We start from the raw sequence: 16,695 nt of genomic DNA, 5'->3' as shown, positions 1-16,695 counted from the left end.
CTCCTTTGTCTAGTCCTCACATTTGATCCTTCCCTCTCCACCGGATCTACATCATAAGTTTAATTAGACGAAATCTACGTTTTGGATATCATTTTGACGTTTTGGAAATAGAGATGTTGATATTGCTGCACATTAGTGCGATAAATACAAAGATGATGGGGGAGATTTGCTAACAGGAACGTTCACCATCGTGGTTCATGCGCCACCGCTACGAAATGTGAAAAGTAGTAAAGTAGAATTCTGTAGTGAAAAAAAATCCGTAGGGCCATGCCTCGTTATTGAGCTACTCTGGAGTTCCCTGTGGGTTATTTCCAGCACAACTTGGTGGTTATGTGTTCATAAAATACTCTCGTGCTTCGGGCATTCTCTTTCCCGCAGGAGAATCTCATTTTTTTAATTAAAAAAGCAAAAAAAACCAATAAGTTTAGAGTGACGACATCATAACCTACAAAATGGATTAATTTTTAACATCTAAGTGTTATCATTCACCACGTTACTAGAGATAATAACCTCATTATATTTGAGATCATGGAGATGATAGTTGCTGATAAAACAGCCTCAAATCCGCCTCCGGTGAGGGCTGAACCACCTGGTGAAAAAGCTCAAAATGATATTTTCGAAATTTCATCAAATTGGTGGGTGTCCAAGGATAAATCCCTCAGAAACACAGTTACAACAGTTCTCCAAAAGGATTTTTCTGGAAGGTAATGCCGGTAGTTGTCCAATTACTCTCGTGTCTCAGATCTCTCCAAATAATACTTAACATTTTTATTTTATTTTAATTCGTTAGCATGCCCTTAGAGGACATCGCATACGAACATACGAGCATAGAAATTCAGCCGAAACCCGACTACGAGCCCTGTACCATAGACATCAAACTGAAGAATGGGCAGAGGATAGTCAGGATAGCAATTGCATCCGAGGCTGAGGTCCTGGAGATATTTAAAGAGAGTGGAGAGTATGCTGCGACTATGTTCTCAGAGTTCATCGATGAATTCGAGGGATGCACTGTTTACCTGGGAGGAATTGTCTTCGACAAGCCCACGAGAGAAGCCAGTATAAAGGTAATTGAACCTCTCATTAATCTGGTAATTAATTTAATTAACCCACTGCTTCGAAACTTTGAAAACACTTTTTTTTATTTCAGTTCACTAGAGTAAAGAATGAACGTTCATCAGTATTTATTTATGGAATTCGTCTCGTCCTGGACGATTCCAAGCCTTCGAACAGTCCTCGCTCAGAAGAGTCGAGCTATAACACCATAATTAGCGATTTCCTGACGCTGTTAAAACCTAAACGGAATAATTTGACTGGAAAAGCGTCTCAAAAGGTTGGAAATTCTCGGAATATCATTTTAAAAGACTCTGGAATGGCGCAGTACGTTCGAAAGCTCGAGAATAAGACGTCAGCTTCTCCAGCTGACTCTCAGAGTGACGACTCTGAGAAAAAAGCGTTTAAAAGTAATAAAAAAGCTACGAAACCGAAATTTTCTGCGAATAATAACAACTCTCCAGGTGAACAGCCTGCAAATTATTCACAAACAATCAATGGAAGTGTTGATTTATCCGGTTTACAATCGATTATCGATACTAAACTCGGAGAAATGGAGAACAGACTGATGGAGAGAATCGCCGAAGTGGAGCGAAACACTAACAAAACTTTGGCAGAAATTCTCAGCAAACTAGAGACTTTAACCAATGCTAAATAGTCTAGATTGAATCTACTAAATATTGTAATTTATAAACGAACTTTTGTAATTATAGAGAATAATGCAAAATACAAGGTATAAATGCTACCTGACGCGTTGAAAAATATAACTATGCACTGTTTTTTTGGCAAATCACTCAAAAATCCCAGTACCCAATATCAAACGAATTGCCTGACGTACAGAAGGAGTATTTCAATCTTCTCAGATTGAAAAGTGAAGGAATTAATCTTCGGAGACAGCTACTTCAGGATTCTCTGCATTTTCCGGTGCAGGCTCCTGCTTAATCTCAGGGGGGTCCCAAATGTGCAGCTGCTTCCTCCAGAGCTTCACCATGCCATCCCAGCCTCTCCTGCTGTACTTCACGTGCTTCGGAGGGGTCTTTGGCTGACCTTCAGTCCTCTGATCCCTTGCAAAGTCAATTTCGATAGTTTATAGAGAAAAATTCAACATTTAGGCCCCGAATAGCGGTCTGAAATCTTTCGAATCTAATTTTTTTGAACCTACTTGGGAACCATTTGTATGTATCTGTCATATCCAATCGTGTTCTTCCCATAATCAATGTCCTTCTGCCTCCTAGACAACACCGCAGGATCAGTCTCGTACTCAGTTTTTCTCTTCTCACTGCTGGAGATTGTGCTGTCACTTGATTCACTGTTCCTGCGATTCCTGAAGGACCTCTCTGACCCATCCTCGGGACTCGCATCCCTGAGTCTCTTCTTCGTATTCTCCAAATGTTTTATCTCCCCGGGTTTTGTTTGTTCGTCACTATTTGCCTCCTCGCAATGTTCTGGAGAATTTGTATCACTTTTTTCCTTCGTATCAGCCATTTTACTCCTTTTCTTTTTTTTTCGGAATTAATATATTGAGATGCACAAACACATGTGATGATAACCTTAGATCTGCAGAACTTTCAATCCGAACTGTTTGTCTTTGACTTCTCAATAATCGATGAGAAAAAGGGAACTGGGAGATATTCAATTCACTCGCAGAAAATCCTTTGTTTCAATTACTTCAACTTTTGAAGAGCTGAACGACGAAAAACAGCAGGTGAACTTGACTTCACAACTTTTTGGGACTTGCGTTTGTTGCACCGCTAACGTTTTGGCGCCACATTAGACGGTGGGTATGAGATGATACACCGGGGAAAGCAGATAACCCTGAGAATCTACTATCTAGTGACCAATTCACAGTTTGGTTAACCTCAAAATGGCTGGATCGGTAGCTCGTATATTTTCCACAACAAAGTGTAAATAAATAACTATTTATGAGTACTTGTTTGTAAATTAAGACGTTGTATCGATCTTTAAGGGAATTTCGACAGTTTTAGGCCATGTCAAGCGACCAGTGGGCATCAATTTCAGTCAGACACCCCTGTCAACACAAGCAGTCCCCAAAGTACAAAAAAGTGAAGGTATTTCATTTTATTGAGACTGAACAAAGACAGAAGTCCAAATTTTCCAACGAATTGAGGTTTTTTCTCCAGAATTTTTGCGAAAAAATGTCTTCTCACTTTTCTAGACCCACCAGCTGTGATAGATCCCCTGAAGCACCCCGATCTCTTCGGAGTTCACGAGCTGTTCACCATAAAGGACCTCTTCGACGCACGAGTGCACTTCGGCCACAAGATCGGCTCCCTGGATGATCGAATGAAGCCGTACCTCTACGGATCACGACTGGGCCATCTGATAATCGACCTCGACAAGACAGCTGAACACCTCCGAAGTGCCCTCAACTTCACAGCTCACATTGCCTTTCACAATGGAATAATTCTCTTCGTCTGTCGCAATCCCCAGGCCACTCACCTGGTCGAAAAAACGGCCAGGGAGTGCGGTGAATTCGCCCACACGAGATTCTGGACGAGGGGAACATTCACCAATGCAACGAGACTCTTCAAGGCTGTCACCAGACTCCCGGACTTGTGTATCTTCATCAACTCCCAGAACGATGTACTCTACGAGAGTTTTGCTGTACGTGATGCAGCAAAAATGTGCATTCCCAGTGTTGGAATTGTCGACACCAATTGCAATCCGAATCTCATCACTTATCCAGTGCCTGGCAATGATGACAGCCCAGTAGCCCACGCCCTGTACTGCAAACTGTTCAAGGAAGCTATTCTGCGGGGAAAAGGGGCTAGGGAAAAGTTGTCCAAGTTAACCGAGTAGTATAAGTTTATTCCTTATGTACAAAATGTCATATAAAATCATTTCAACTGAATTTAAGAATGTATTATCAATGTATGCACTTGTCCCTCGTTGAAGACGGCATCTAGAGTTTATTTCTCAGTGACCGTGACCTTGTTGTCACGCAGGCGTTGGAGAAATATTGGGCCCAACAGTTGGAGAATCCTAAAACATTTTTTTAATCAACATTATTTTACTGGTGCAAGGGATGAAGTCGAAATATCGAGCATCAGCCGGAATGACAGAATTGTCAAACTTACATTCGACCTAGACTCGGATAGTACTTGACGAGATAAGTGAGCTGAAGAGCCGTGGAATGTGCAATCCAAGACTCGTCGATGTTATTGACAATGGCCACTGCTATGAGGTGAGCACAACGTTCGGGACTCACCTTGTTCTTGGCATGTTGAGTTACTTGGCCGAATTTCTGCATGAAAAAATATTGATAATAATTTTTTTTATAATTATATTCGTGTATTCATGTGGGTACCTCGCCAACCGTATCAGTGAAGCTCTCGGATAAAAATGGCGTCTGAACGGCGCCAGGGCATACTATGGAGATGGGAATATTTTTATTCTGCTTCTCTGCTCGAAGACTCTCGAAGTAGCCCTGAAACCCCAATAATTTTTCAAAAAATTTTGTCTAACCTTGAGAAGACTCGAAGGAGGATTTTTTTTTAAAGTCGACGCACATGTAGCGCGTGCTTCGACCCGGTGTACGAGCCAGAGAACGGAATTCCTACTATTCCCGCGAGACTGCTGACAACGACCATGTGACCATGTCCAATCTCCTCGAAGTAGGCGTAGACAATTCGACTGAGGGAGACGTGAGAGAATACGTTAAGATCGAAGAGCTCCTTGTCCACCTGCAGGTCGATCTTCTCCCAGCTCGCCCGCTGGGATCTGCCTGCATTGTTCACCAGAATATCCAGCTGGAGAAAACATACCATGAGTCGATTTCCACGTGGAAATTATTCGAGTGCATGTTACCTTTCCGAACTTCGCGATGACGTGTTCGAAATGTTTCCGGTGATTGGCAACATCACAAATGTCCATCACGAGGACTTCCACATCGGTTTCTTGAAGGTGAGGATTGACTGAGGAAAGAATGGAGGAGACAATTCAGTGAGGTCATCCTATGTTTTACTACTTGAACGTTTGGAAAATTCAGCCAATTTAATGGATTTCGATTTTACAGTTTTATGAAATGTTTTTATCTGTTCTCACCCTAGACTGCCACAAAATACAATTAAAATACCTTTCAAACATTCCTCCTTCACTCGGGCAAGTTCATTGGCCCTTCTCGCCGATAATATCAACTTGCAGTGAGCTTTGGCAAGTACATTCGCCAGATGTTCACCAATGCCACTGGAAGCCCCCGTGATCCACACAACTTTGCCCCTCAATTTGTCTGAATTACAAGAAACAAATTTCACGTCTCAATTCTGCACTTTGAAACGCCCCAATCAATTTGCATTTACAGAATTAATTGAACACGTGTTTCGAAATTATGTGCATCATCATTAAGGTAATTGATTCCAAGCGACATCGAAGATGTGTAAAACAAGTCAGTGAATACCCTGAGTATCTAATTTAACTCTTGTGTTACCACCCGGGTACCATCGGAGTATTTTCTCCATATTTTTTTTTAATTGTCCAAAGTGGTGTAGAATCTCCATAATTTGACCGATTCCCTATCAAAATCTGAGCTCTGGATATTGTTAATTGTTGATTGAATGCATACAATTGTTTTTCCCCCTTCGGTGATACCCGAGTGTCAGATGGTGGGTTATTTGGGTGGCAACAGGGGTCAATGATTCATAAATAACTTAATGTCTTCATGAGATACGTTATGCATCATATGTCCTAGATATCAAGCACCATTTATCGTGTGTTCTTAGTTATTCTGCCAGGAAAGTGTTCGGTGTTAACATATGTCCTTGAAAAACCTTATAATTACCGACAGGCTGGCCGAATGTTTCCTGAAGGGAGAGTCCAAGATCGCAATCGAGAAACCATGGATAAATTAAATAGAAAACGTAATAAACAACTGTGATGATACCAATAATCTCGAAGAATGCCATTGTATCAACAAAACTGTTCAATGGAGTTCGTCAGTATCTGGAAAATTAATTTTAATTTGTTCAGGTTATGTTTTTGGCGTTAACCTTTGTGCCGCACTGTGGCACAATGGAAGCACCGTCAACGCTACATTAAAATCCATAATGTACTATTGATAATTATTGATAAATGTAAACGAAAAACCAGCTGCCAAAAGCCTCACACGTCACCGGCCCTATATTTTTTTTTTCTCTCAATTAATTCCAAGAACCACCAACATTTCTCCTAATTTATCGAAGAGGAACTCCTGCTGAAGACTGATGACTCGTCAATCCTGTTAATGGTAATGACTGCTTACATATTCGCTGGTGGGAAAATCCATGAAATAATACATGAATTCCATGAATTATTCATGATGAATAATTGCCACATTTTCATTAGCTCAGTTGATAATCGATGAGTGACAGGGATTGTTAATATATTAATAAATGTTAATAATCCCATTTCAGCCCATTCCTCTTCAACCTTCACTGGGTATTTTGGTCTCTTCAGAACCTTTACCTGATTCATTCGGTCAGAGCAAAAACGTGGTCTAGGTCAGGGCAGCGGTCAGACGTCACCGTAGAGTAATATTTCATTACGCAACAATACCGATAATTTTTTTCAGGACTGCGAGGGTTCGAAAAAGTCGTAGGCAATTAAAAAAAAATTAAAAACTCAATAAAACTTGTTCAACTGAAATATGTCGTCATCGACATAATAGTTATTGAACTCGATGTCCTCGAGGTGAAGCCGCAGTCTTCGAGGATTGTCTATTGATCTCGTTAATGAGCAATCAAATCATAGTATTAATAATAATAATACCTCTGGGTTCCTGAGGTCCGTTCAACTGATGTCTTCAGCATTTGCATCTGTGTCTCCTGTACCACACGATTGTTGGGTGCCCTAAAAATTCGATTTCTGATCCTGGGAGTCACAGAGAACATATGACCGTATCCGAACCAAACGGTTTAGAACTGTCGACCAGATAGAGGCGTCAAACTCTTGTTTCTCGTCGCACACTGTTTTTTTCATTCTCGGAAGCCTATCGCGATGAGGCAAAGTGCAATATAGATATCTGGGCAATAATAGCTGGAGGGGAAATCGTATTTTAGCACTTACTTTTAGATTCAATCAATTATTCATTTATTTAACGTTTGCAATCAGCACTGGAGATTAAAAAAATTGATTTCAGGGTTTTTATGGATGAACACTCCACGACACTGAAGACATAATTTATCAAAATATTTTTCCCATGTTTTTTGGCACCAAATATGTACCTGAAGACGATGCATTTACATATCACAATGACTGGCTCTTAGTTGGAGGCAACGAAATAAGTTCCAGAGGAAAAATATTACTGACACCACTCAATTTATTTATTTTACAAATAAAAATAATAATAATAGGATTATGAACAGTTAGGTGGTAGGTCTAGATCTAGTGGAGCTGGACAAACGGTCGAAGTAGAGTGCCCCCTGTAACAGGAGATTTAACAAATCGGTTTTCCAAATTCATTGTTATCAATTGTTGTCACTCACCAGCAAAAATGTCCCTGCCATCAGGAGACTCTTCAGTCGGACGTTGGCGTCGATCGGAAACGTCAGAAGCAGAATATAATCGACGAGTAGGTGATCGTACTGATGACTTATGGAGGCTATTTGACGAGTCTTATCTGCAGACAAAACCTGAAGAGAAATATCAGCTGGTGGTTGGTCCCTTTTACATGGGACTTAACAGAAAAGTCAGTTCTACTCCCCCAAAAAAATTAGAAACAAGATTTTTGATTGGAATAAGGCCCAGATAAGCTGTGAACTAATTCACACCTTATCTGCTAGAGAAATAACGAGAAAGTTCATTAGAAGTTTAATTGAATTTCTCGGTGGATTCACCCGGTTTTTCTGCGTTTTTGCAATTCCATAAAATCATGCGCTCGTTCACCTGGAAGAAAACTTCATCGCTCATGCAACAGCAGCACATATTGGGCCCGTCTATGATGCACATGGCTTCCCCCGAGGCATCATAAACCGTGAAACTGGGACCGAAGAGAGTGAAGTTCTGCTGGACGCTGCCGATGTATTCAGTAGTTTGGACCGTCATATTCTGTCGAAAAAATTTTTTCTTAATTATTTCCTCCCCTTGACGTGATTAATCTCCAGAGTCTTTCCTTCTCAGGTCTCATTACATGCAAAAACCCTGGAACACATCCCCAACTGAGCCCCTTCGTCAGTGTGAAGGCACATTCTCCGGACGGATCCCTCACATCCATCAAAAAACTTCTGGAGGAGCCCAAAATATTCCTCTGACAATTGGTCGAGTTTTCTGAAGCTAAAAATAATGTTTCTGCCCCCCGAATTTTCACCCTGAACTGATGCCCAGATTGTCCAAGTACTGGAACAGATGTCAATTGAAATATATTTATTTTTCAAATCAAATAAATTATCTCTGTTATGTTAATCAAAATTATTGATTACGCACGTGCATTGAGGTCCACTATTGGCTGTATCTCGACCTGTTCCACATTCGTCAAGAAATATTCAGCGGAAATGGGACTGAACTGCGACCTCGTCGCCGACCTCCACTCCTGGGTGCTGATTGGTATAGGTCGTCTCTGATGTCTCCCTTCATTTCTATCTGGAAACAGGAAGTACTTCTTTCCCTTGAATATTCAATTTTTCCCAGACAATCGAGTGACTATTAAATCTGCATTAATTGCTACCCTTTACCTGCGCTGCCCGGGTGCACCCCCGAAGTCGTCGAGGACTCGTAGAGGACTGGGGGTGGACGCTCTCCACCGATTTCATCCGGAAAAATATGTCCCTCTGACATTTCGAAGGGAAACGCGAGCCGCGACTATTTCCATTATCAATCTCCGGTGGGAATAATCTATCTGACCTCGTCCTGATAACAACTGTCTTATCCTCTTATCAATTCGTAAATCCGTACCTCGATAAGAAAAAAGTACAGCATAATAAGTCTCCATTGTTGTCATGTATTGTGGATATTAAAAACAAATCAGCGAAAGCACAATCAGACCATCAAAATAAATAGAACAACAAGTGCTTAGTCCACATCAAATTCACAGCTCATTAACGTTAAATCAAGAATATTTTGACACCCCCTCACCCTTTTCGAGTAATAAAAACAATTCCTGGAAAGTCTCATGAATATTTTCCGGCCATTGGTGAAATTATCGAAGGATCTCGCTCCCTGGAAGGGCGTCCAGACCCACTCCTATTCAATCATGTCCAGCCCTCAACCTTTCACCCCATTGTGATGTCCCCGAGTCACCTCACGTATTCTTGGACTTGTTGCTGGATCGAGTTGATGTCATGCGCAACAATATCGATTATAAAATACTGCCGGGGGGGTATAAAAGCTCGGGTTTTGGTGTGGCTTGCGTAAAGCTGTTGTGACTCTCAAGTGGTGCTAAATAGTTTCATTCGTCAGTTGTCCTGGGCTGTTGTCTAAATAAATATTCCCAGTCGATATTCCAAGCTCCCAAACCATCCGGATATTTTTCATGAAGAACTGAAAGGGCGTAAGTGCATTTTTCCCCTAGAATTCGAGTTGAGGAAGTCTGGACCCTCTGATTGAGCCCCAGATCATTTCACAATCAGCAGAAATCTGTAAAAAATTTTTTAATTAATGGAATTTGATGGGATTGTCTTGGGGAGTGATATCTATCAGGGGGTTCTAACTTTCGTTGTTGTGACGTAGTGGGGAACAGTAGTTTCCTGATATTCAGGCCACCATCTGTTACGTCAACGTTGGACTGCTTATAGACCATTTGCCTATGTCCGGAAAGTCGAAGTGACCTATTGCTTGAACTTCTGGTATTAATTAAATTTTAACAAAACCAACAGTCACCCCTTGAGCTCCGCGAATAGACTAAAAGGGTGAATTAGCTGTCGACACTCTAGAGCTTGTGAAAAACATGTCATATGCTAGCACTCTGGCACGAAAAGAAGCTCGTTAAATTCTGGATTTAGAACGTCAGAATAAGTCTATCGATTTTTGTGTGTTTGCGTGCTCCAGGTGGCTTTAACGTTTTTGGAGAATAACGAGGGGAGTTTTGGGGGTGAATGGAGACCCCGGCAAGAGGGGGAGGGCATTGAGAAGGCCTAGGTACATCGATTATTCAGAAATGTTTCACCAGGGTTCCTCTAGATTTTTCCACGTGCAGAAAGTCCAGCAAAAAAATCGAAAATTGTTTCTATTTTGTTTATCACTGCGGGGCATTTTCCTTAACAAATGTTCCACCAAATAAACCAGAGAGAAAAAAAATTGAACCCCAGATAAAGCAACAGATTAAATATTGACAGATCGTACGTTATAAAAATCGTTTCCTCATCTTCAGGAACAAAATGCCCAGAATATTCTGGCCCTTGGCCTTCCTCCTGGTAGGACTCGCTCTAGCCACCTCACCAGTTCCCCACCAGACGAGCGAGGACTCCCTGAGGAGTGCCCTGAACGCTGTAACGAGAAAACAACGGTCCCTCGACGGACTTCCCCAGGATTACTACGGCGACCTGAGGTCCTTCAAGTATCACGGCGAGCCGGAGCGAAAGTTCGAGAGGGAGGAAATACCAGAGATGGATGAAGACGAGGATGACCTCGAATTTCTTCCCCTAGGTATTCCCACAATCCAATCAATTAATTCCACATGATATACCACACGGGAGGGGAGGGGTAGGAGACGTATTGATATTTAAATTTGCAATTTTTTTTTTGTGCAGAGAATGGACAGTTGGAGAATATCGGGGTCGGATATCGAGGGTTTAATAATAAAAGATTGGAGAGGGCTCTCATGGATTATCTTGAGACAGCGCCCATTCAAGTGAGTTTTTAATTCAACGAGATTTTTTTTTTTATCATCGAACTTCCCCCAAATCTGACAAACTTCACGAAAAGTGAAGGCTCATGAATAAACCAGGAGGAAAATACCTCTTGTGTTGAGTACAATCTACTTATTATTTCTCATGCATAATTCATTGATTATTTAAATTATTCAACGAGAAGAAAATTTTAATTTTCCAGAGGGAGACAGGATCGTCACTCTTCCGGGAGCGTGAGAGAACCGGTGCCCGAAAACGCACCCCAAATTCGGACTATCTGAACGGCAATGACAGAGAATTGGCTCGGCTATTTCTGGAGGAGCTCCAAAATTCACCCCCTTACGGAGAAGACCCGGAGGATCCCGAGTACTTGCCAATCGAGGCCCTGCAGTCACTCTACGACAGATACAGGATGGAGCAGAATAATAAATTCGACGGTCCGGGTCCCATGCCATGGGGTGAATTTCTTGCCAAAGATCGTTCCCGAGAAGACGATGAAATAGATTTCCCCGAAGGAGAGCGCCCTCAGCGTCCAAAAAATTATTTACTCTACCAGGTACTTCCGACCCAGAGGAGAAATGTCAACGGAAGGTACCCCCTCGGCAGGGACTACAGGGACCTCGTGAAGCGCTTTCCAGTTGCCAAGAGGAGCGTTAAATCCTTTCCACTGACATCGCAGTCCACCGATCCTAAGGTACGACAAAACGTTCAAGGAAACGTTGAAGAATTTTTTTTTTCATTTGTTCAATAATTTTCGATAACAGAAAAATTATTAAAAACCCTGTTTTTGATTCTCGTTAACAGGTCGCCCAGGATCTGGGTGCCCTCTTCGGTCCCCAATCCTCCGAATCCAACAAAACTCAAGGCCAGAAGCTCCAGACAAAGCTGAATCACAATGGAGACACCAGCCACATGCACGGAATGGAGCACATGCATCAGCACACATCAGAGCGACCGGTTCCCTTCACCACCGACACCACCACATCTCGACAGGAGCGTCTCAAGGACAAGCCCAAGGCCGGGAGCACCAAGGAGCGTCTGATAGAAGTCAAGAAGAAGAGTGTGGACTGGTCGCAGTACTTCGGGATCGACAGGAGGCGGAAGAAGGCTGCCCTCCTGGCCAGACCCGGCAGCCAGGAGCAGGACGACGAGTGGATGCTCCAGAGGTACTACAGGGCAATGGCTGACAAGCTCAAAGCACCTCCCCGGGACGTCGAGAGAACTGGAGGAGAACGGAGGGACAAATTAGATCAGATGGACGAGAAACTGAGGAACGTCAAGAACGTCATCATCGAGGATGCTGTGAGGTACTCGGCAGCCGACACTGACGCCGACTCTCAGGACGTGAAGGACGTTGTTATGGCGCGAATGGCTGCGGCTTACTCCGTGGAGAAGATGAGGAAGGCGCTCAATGAGTTCAGGAACAGTATCGCTGCGCAGAGGGAGTCGCCGAGGAATTCACCGACGAAAAATAATTCGAGTAATGGGGATAAAGATAATGTCGGGGAACCTGGGGGCAATGAGAAGAGGTCTAGTAATGCGATAGAAGATGAAGGATCTCCTTATGAAGGTGAGACTTATGTAATTTTTAATTATGATGATAATTTTCTGGGACTGTTCGTGCTGATGACGTTAACTGTCTGGTTGTCATCCCCTAGGATTCGATGAAGGCAAATTTACACCCTGTCCAGAGCTGGAGGCCATTGAGAGAAACTGCAAACCAGCGAAGAATCTCGTTAGTGGACTCTTCGTGCCCTGTGTGATGCATCAGATTTGCATAGCTTGTGTAAGTGTCTAGATTTAATAAAAACAATAGTAATCTTTTCTTCGGTAGGAAGGGCTGTGAGGTGGGGTGAAGACCCTCCCAGTGAAAAAAAAATTTTAAAAGGAAAAGAATTTTTGTTGACGTTAGAAACTGTATAATAAAACCGTTTAACAAACTCCTCAGGATGATGAGGAGGACTGCATGGGAGTGTTCGCTATGGAGGCAGCTCGAGTCTGCGATGTCCTCGAGGAGGAGGGTGGTGACGCTGGTGGTCATTGCGCAAGAACAGCCCTTGTGATCTCTCAGATGCAGCCATCCCCTGTGAGCATATACCTGTGTCGCAGCTCCACTGGAGACTCCTGTCTTCGTCGTTATCAGTATCGCAATCGTCATCGTCTGTCCTACCCTCGGCGACACGGGGCCAGCAGTGGATTCGATGGAACAATGAAACGATAAGGAAAACTCGGGATATTTTAATGAGGTATATAACGCCAGTCGACGTGACAGCGTCATATCAAATAGAATCTTCCGTCTCTTTGCAGATTGTCTGGAGAAAAATCCAAATGTGTAGATCCTTAGGCGCCTAGTCAGTGTCAAACTGCGAATTGTTCCCATTTGTGGAGGAAAAATTGTACTGTTGGCAATATTTATCGCCATCACTAATACCTGAGTAAAAATTAATAAATGGAGACCCGGATGTACTCGTTTACGAACGTTTTCTAGATTTTTTTTTTCCTCGGAGGAGCAGTTGAGGAGCAGTTGAGGATGAGGACCTCTCATTTCACTATTTCGCTACTGAATTATATTTTTTTCAGTGTCAACAATACACTTTTCAATTACACTTCTTGATAAATGAAAAAAATTCAATGAAAAACAATGTAGATCACGTTCGGAAGGAGTGGGTCCGGGGGGCCTTAAATGCACGACAGAATAATTATCATTAATTATTTTATCGTACGCATGAACAAACTAAAATTATCCGTGGGAGAGAAAAAAAACTGGATTACCTACAATACTTTTGAAGACGATTGAAGAGGACAACAAGGTCCCTCTTCCCAAATTTCGAAAATTTCTGGTGAAAAAAAAATTTGAAAATGAAATTATTAATCGTGCTTAATCCGTACAGTGTGTACCTGAATGTATAATTGGTTTAGGTCGTAAGCGAATTATCGTATCCCTTTTGAGTATTTTACGTCACCCTGGAGACTCATGCACTCGAAATAATGGACCTGTTTACTATTATTCGTATGTTAATTCTTATTATTTATTATTTATTTCAATTAATCGTTCAGAATATTCCAGTTGAATTCAAACACGCACCACTCGGCCTAACGAGCCCGATTTCAACCTCGATAATTATTTTAATGGAAATGATCAACGAAGCTGAGGACAATAAACGGTTTAGGAAAGTATTTGCAATCGGCTTGAGGTCTCCACTGGGTTTTCGGATATTAAAAAATTGTAAAATGCAAAGAATGAAGACATTTATTGCAGTCTGCATATATTAGCCGTTAGATTCCCTGTAGAATTTATTTACACATAATACGATTCGATTTAGTTCGAAAGTATATAATTGAAAGGTTTTAAAAAATCGAATATTTCAGAGTTGATCAAGTCGGTGGGGGAGGCAACGAAAAACAATTTGAAATATTTAATTTTGTTTTCAATTGTCAGATAAATTATATCCTTTTACCTCCCTCTCCCCCCTCCTCCCCTCCTCTACCGACAAATTCTTATATTTTCATCTTCGTTCGCTTTAATTAATTAATTATTCCAATAATTTCCAAAGCAAAATATAAGCATTTAATGAAGCAGGGTTGACAAGGGTACCACAGTGAATTGTATAATGCTAAAACTCGATGTTGAACATTAAAGTCGTTCGATTTTTAATGAAGAAAAAAATTTTTAATGTGCGACTACGGCTCAGATGTGTCCGAGTGCGTGCGTCGTAGTAAGGTGACTAAATTTCCCGTTCGATATTGCGTGCCATGTGAACATTAATAAAGATGTATTTTTAAATTTAATCGCGTACGAAAAAATTGAATAGAAAGACGAAAATTCAGCTAAAAGTTTTTAAAAATATATATCCATATATTTTACATAAAATATCGATATATCTTCTTCGGTTGAGACTTATCCAGTTATTTCGTTGCATTTTGCGATGGGAAATGGATTAAAAAATTCCGGGAGGAGAAGAAAAAAAATCGAGTGAATAATTTTTTTCATCGATGGCATTCCCATTGAATTTATTCGATTATTAGATCGATTATCCTCTGAATGTTCTGTGTAATGCAACATTTTCAGTCTCAATTCCCGACTATATTTTAGGATATATTTTGACCTGGTCTTCTTTAATGAGTAGCTTGAATGATAATTTATTTTTTAATATTATTAAAATAAATCATGAAATGAAAAATGGTTGCATTGAACGTTTTGTAAATGTTTCAATATGGTGCATTATATAAACCTAATGTTCTAGATAATTAAGAGAGACGAATATATCAAGTATTTGCGTGTCACATTTAATCGTGAAAGTTCGTCGAATTTTTAAAGCTAAAGATTAATCATCAAGATTCACGCGTGAAAATAAATTAACAGAAGAACGTAGCCCTTTCTCTGAATAATTTTGTTCCCCGCGAACTCCAGGAGTCACCATTTCACCCTTCGGACAAAATTTCCCAGGGGAAGTGCTTCATTTTTCTATTAAATTACGTCATACGTGTTGTGATAAAATTGTTGGAGAACATTTACAAGATTTGCAGAGTGCGACTATCGCTAATTAAAAGTCGAACTGATTGTCAAGAATAATTCATTTGTTGAATGCAATCATCATCCGAGCTTTTGTTTAAACGTCAAAGGGAAAGTGGTACAAAGAAAAGTTGATGTTCATTAATCCAAATGAACAATAAATTGCAAAAAGACGTTAATATTCCCCAAATATTCGCTATTGCACAAGGTCACATCGTCTGACCGATTTATCAAGATCCTTCGTCCTACTATCTTGGAGTATGAAATTAATATATTATATATGAAAGACTATATGTACATGTTATGATTCATGAGACACATGTATTAGCCATCTGTATGTAATAAATATATTTAAACATAAGATTTATCTCTATATATTTTATTGAGAGAATTAATCATTCCTCATGACTGGGTGAATCAGGTGACAATTAACAGTTCCAGGTCAGGATAGACAGTATCAAAGGATCCAAACGCTCCAATGTCTTGAAGACAATCAGTGATTTTAGGAGGTAATGAACGTCTCACTCCTCCATTTCGTCATCACTCTTCTCCTTCAACCTCATCTCCCTTTCCTGCTCGTTCAGACCATCCAGGACCATCGCACACAGGGGCTGGTAGTGAGAGAGGATCTCCACGTGCATCAGGGCACACTTGACTGCTCCCAAAGTGACGAGAAGAAAGAAGTCAGTGATTTATTGATGTGGTGTCATGATCCCTTACCTCTCAACTCTGTCACTTGTTCGAGGATCATCTTCAGGTCGATTATTGTGTCGTCAATTTTCTTGAAGATCGATGAGATCTCGTGGCTCATCCTGGAGTGGTTGTTCTCACGAGGGGTGGATGGACAACGATCGAAAGACAATGAGTCCAATGGAGTCGATAACAGAGTTCGATACACGAATAATAAATAATTGGAGGAGGAATTCCGAGTCAGGGTCATGCAACCGAAGAAGCCCATGTGCACCAGGTATTCAGGTAGGTCATAAAGAGGAGAAAAGTGTCGCAATAAAAATGTGTTCAACCCCCAGGTGTATTCAACTCCCTAATACGTGAAGTTCTAATCCTAAAAATCCATTTTCCTCATTAATTCAGTTAAAATTCCCTCGAAGGACTCGATTACAGAGTTCGTTCCACCGGTTGGTGACGCCATCTTTGCATAGCCTTGTCTACTCCAGAGACGTCAGAGACCCTTCTTATCAACTCGGTAACTAAACAGGCCCTTGCGGATCTCCCCACTCCCCTGTCGGCGTCGTAGCTGCTGCATTTGAATTTCATTGGTTGCTGTGTAAACTGTGTACATGGTAACGCGAGGTGCCGGCCCCCGTGGAGAGCACACGGGGTCCCTCCTCAAGAGAC

At 41.4% G+C, this 16,695-nt stretch overlaps 7 protein-coding genes across 13 annotated transcripts; 3 read left to right on the top strand and 4 right to left on the bottom strand.

Moving 5' to 3' along the window:
- Positions 1–204: 204 nt before the first annotated feature.
- Positions 205–1,829, top strand: LOC135170929 (uncharacterized). Its single transcript, XM_064137137.1, has 3 exons — positions 205–704; positions 791–1,064; positions 1,148–1,829. Exons 1-3 carry the CDS (start codon positions 529–531, stop codon positions 1,706–1,708), a joined length of 1,011 nt encoding a protein of 336 aa, XP_063993207.1. The 5' UTR covers positions 205–528; the 3' UTR covers positions 1,709–1,829.
- LOC135170945 (histone RNA hairpin-binding protein) lies at positions 1,731–2,535 on the bottom strand. The gene is made up of 2 exons (XM_064137171.1): positions 2,213–2,535; positions 1,731–2,114 (listed from the first exon to the last, which is right to left on the bottom strand). The coding sequence occupies exons 1-2, from the start codon at positions 2,533–2,535 to the stop codon at positions 1,931–1,933; spliced, it is 507 nt and encodes a 168-aa protein (XP_063993241.1). The 3' UTR covers positions 1,731–1,930.
- A 237-nt stretch (positions 2,536–2,772) lies between these two features.
- LOC135170937 (small ribosomal subunit protein uS2m) lies at positions 2,773–3,922 on the top strand. 2 transcript variants are annotated; one of them, XM_064137157.1, is made up of 3 exons: positions 2,773–2,954; positions 3,030–3,119; positions 3,227–3,922. In XM_064137157.1, the coding sequence occupies exons 1-3, from the start codon at positions 2,915–2,917 to the stop codon at positions 3,868–3,870; spliced, it is 774 nt and encodes a 257-aa protein (XP_063993227.1). In that variant the 5' UTR covers positions 2,773–2,914; the 3' UTR covers positions 3,871–3,922. The 2 variants fall into 2 exon arrangements, with proteins under 2 accessions (XP_063993227.1, XP_063993228.1); XM_064137158.1 differs by having other exon boundaries at positions 2,839–2,954; positions 3,036–3,119.
- On the bottom strand, positions 3,859–7,005 carry LOC135170931 (dehydrogenase/reductase SDR family member 7). 4 transcript variants are annotated; one of them, XM_064137139.1, is made up of 8 exons: positions 6,814–7,005; positions 5,849–6,009; positions 5,147–5,299; positions 4,879–4,985; positions 4,581–4,820; positions 4,379–4,498; positions 4,149–4,315; positions 3,859–4,053 (listed from the first exon to the last, which is right to left on the bottom strand). In XM_064137139.1, the coding sequence occupies exons 2-8, from the start codon at positions 5,970–5,972 to the stop codon at positions 3,981–3,983; spliced, it is 984 nt and encodes a 327-aa protein (XP_063993209.1). In that variant the 5' UTR covers positions 5,973–6,009; positions 6,814–7,005; the 3' UTR covers positions 3,859–3,980. The 4 variants fall into 4 exon arrangements, with proteins under 4 accessions (XP_063993209.1, XP_063993210.1, XP_063993211.1 ...); XM_064137140.1 differs by lacking the exon at positions 6,814–7,005 and adding an exon at positions 6,228–6,319; XM_064137141.1 differs by lacking the exon at positions 6,814–7,005 and adding an exon at positions 6,173–6,278.
- Positions 7,006–7,343: 338 nt separating this feature from the next.
- LOC135170936 (phospholipid scramblase 3-like) lies at positions 7,344–9,251 on the bottom strand. 2 transcript variants are annotated; one of them, XM_064137155.1, is made up of 7 exons: positions 9,115–9,251; positions 8,715–8,934; positions 8,467–8,622; positions 8,174–8,379; positions 7,930–8,091; positions 7,530–7,676; positions 7,344–7,466 (listed from the first exon to the last, which is right to left on the bottom strand). In XM_064137155.1, exons 2-7 carry the CDS (start codon positions 8,815–8,817, stop codon positions 7,410–7,412), a joined length of 831 nt encoding a protein of 276 aa, XP_063993225.1. In that variant the 5' UTR covers positions 8,818–8,934; positions 9,115–9,251; the 3' UTR covers positions 7,344–7,409. The 2 variants fall into 2 exon arrangements, with proteins under 2 accessions (XP_063993225.1, XP_063993226.1); XM_064137156.1 differs by lacking the exon at positions 9,115–9,251 and having other exon boundaries at positions 8,467–8,647; positions 8,715–8,915.
- Positions 9,252–9,390: 139 nt separating this feature from the next.
- On the top strand, positions 9,391–15,700 carry LOC135170910 (uncharacterized). Of its 2 annotated transcripts, XM_064137091.1 has the most exons (8): positions 9,391–9,529; positions 10,349–10,623; positions 10,728–10,828; positions 11,029–11,520; positions 11,631–12,396; positions 12,485–12,612; positions 12,775–13,072; positions 13,134–15,700. In XM_064137091.1, exons 2-7 carry the CDS (start codon positions 10,356–10,358, stop codon positions 13,045–13,047), a joined length of 2,028 nt encoding a protein of 675 aa, XP_063993161.1. In that variant the 5' UTR covers positions 9,391–9,529; positions 10,349–10,355; the 3' UTR covers positions 13,048–13,072; positions 13,134–15,700. The 2 variants fall into 2 exon arrangements, with proteins under 2 accessions (XP_063993161.1, XP_063993160.1); XM_064137090.1 differs by having other exon boundaries at positions 12,775–15,700.
- A 44-nt stretch (positions 15,701–15,744) lies between these two features.
- On the bottom strand, positions 15,745–16,567 carry LOC135170952 (uncharacterized). The gene is made up of 2 exons (XM_064137181.1): positions 16,060–16,567; positions 15,745–15,994 (listed from the first exon to the last, which is right to left on the bottom strand). Exons 1-2 carry the CDS (start codon positions 16,295–16,297, stop codon positions 15,861–15,863), a joined length of 372 nt encoding a protein of 123 aa, XP_063993251.1. The 5' UTR covers positions 16,298–16,567; the 3' UTR covers positions 15,745–15,860.
- Positions 16,568–16,695: the final 128 nt, after the last annotated feature.

The sequence above is a fragment of the Diachasmimorpha longicaudata genome, chromosome 18, assembly GCF_034640455.1.
Source record: "Diachasmimorpha longicaudata isolate KC_UGA_2023 chromosome 18, iyDiaLong2, whole genome shotgun sequence".
NCBI lineage: Eukaryota > Metazoa > Arthropoda > Insecta > Hymenoptera > Braconidae > Diachasmimorpha > Diachasmimorpha longicaudata.
This window is presented reverse-complemented; position numbering and strand designations above follow the sequence as displayed.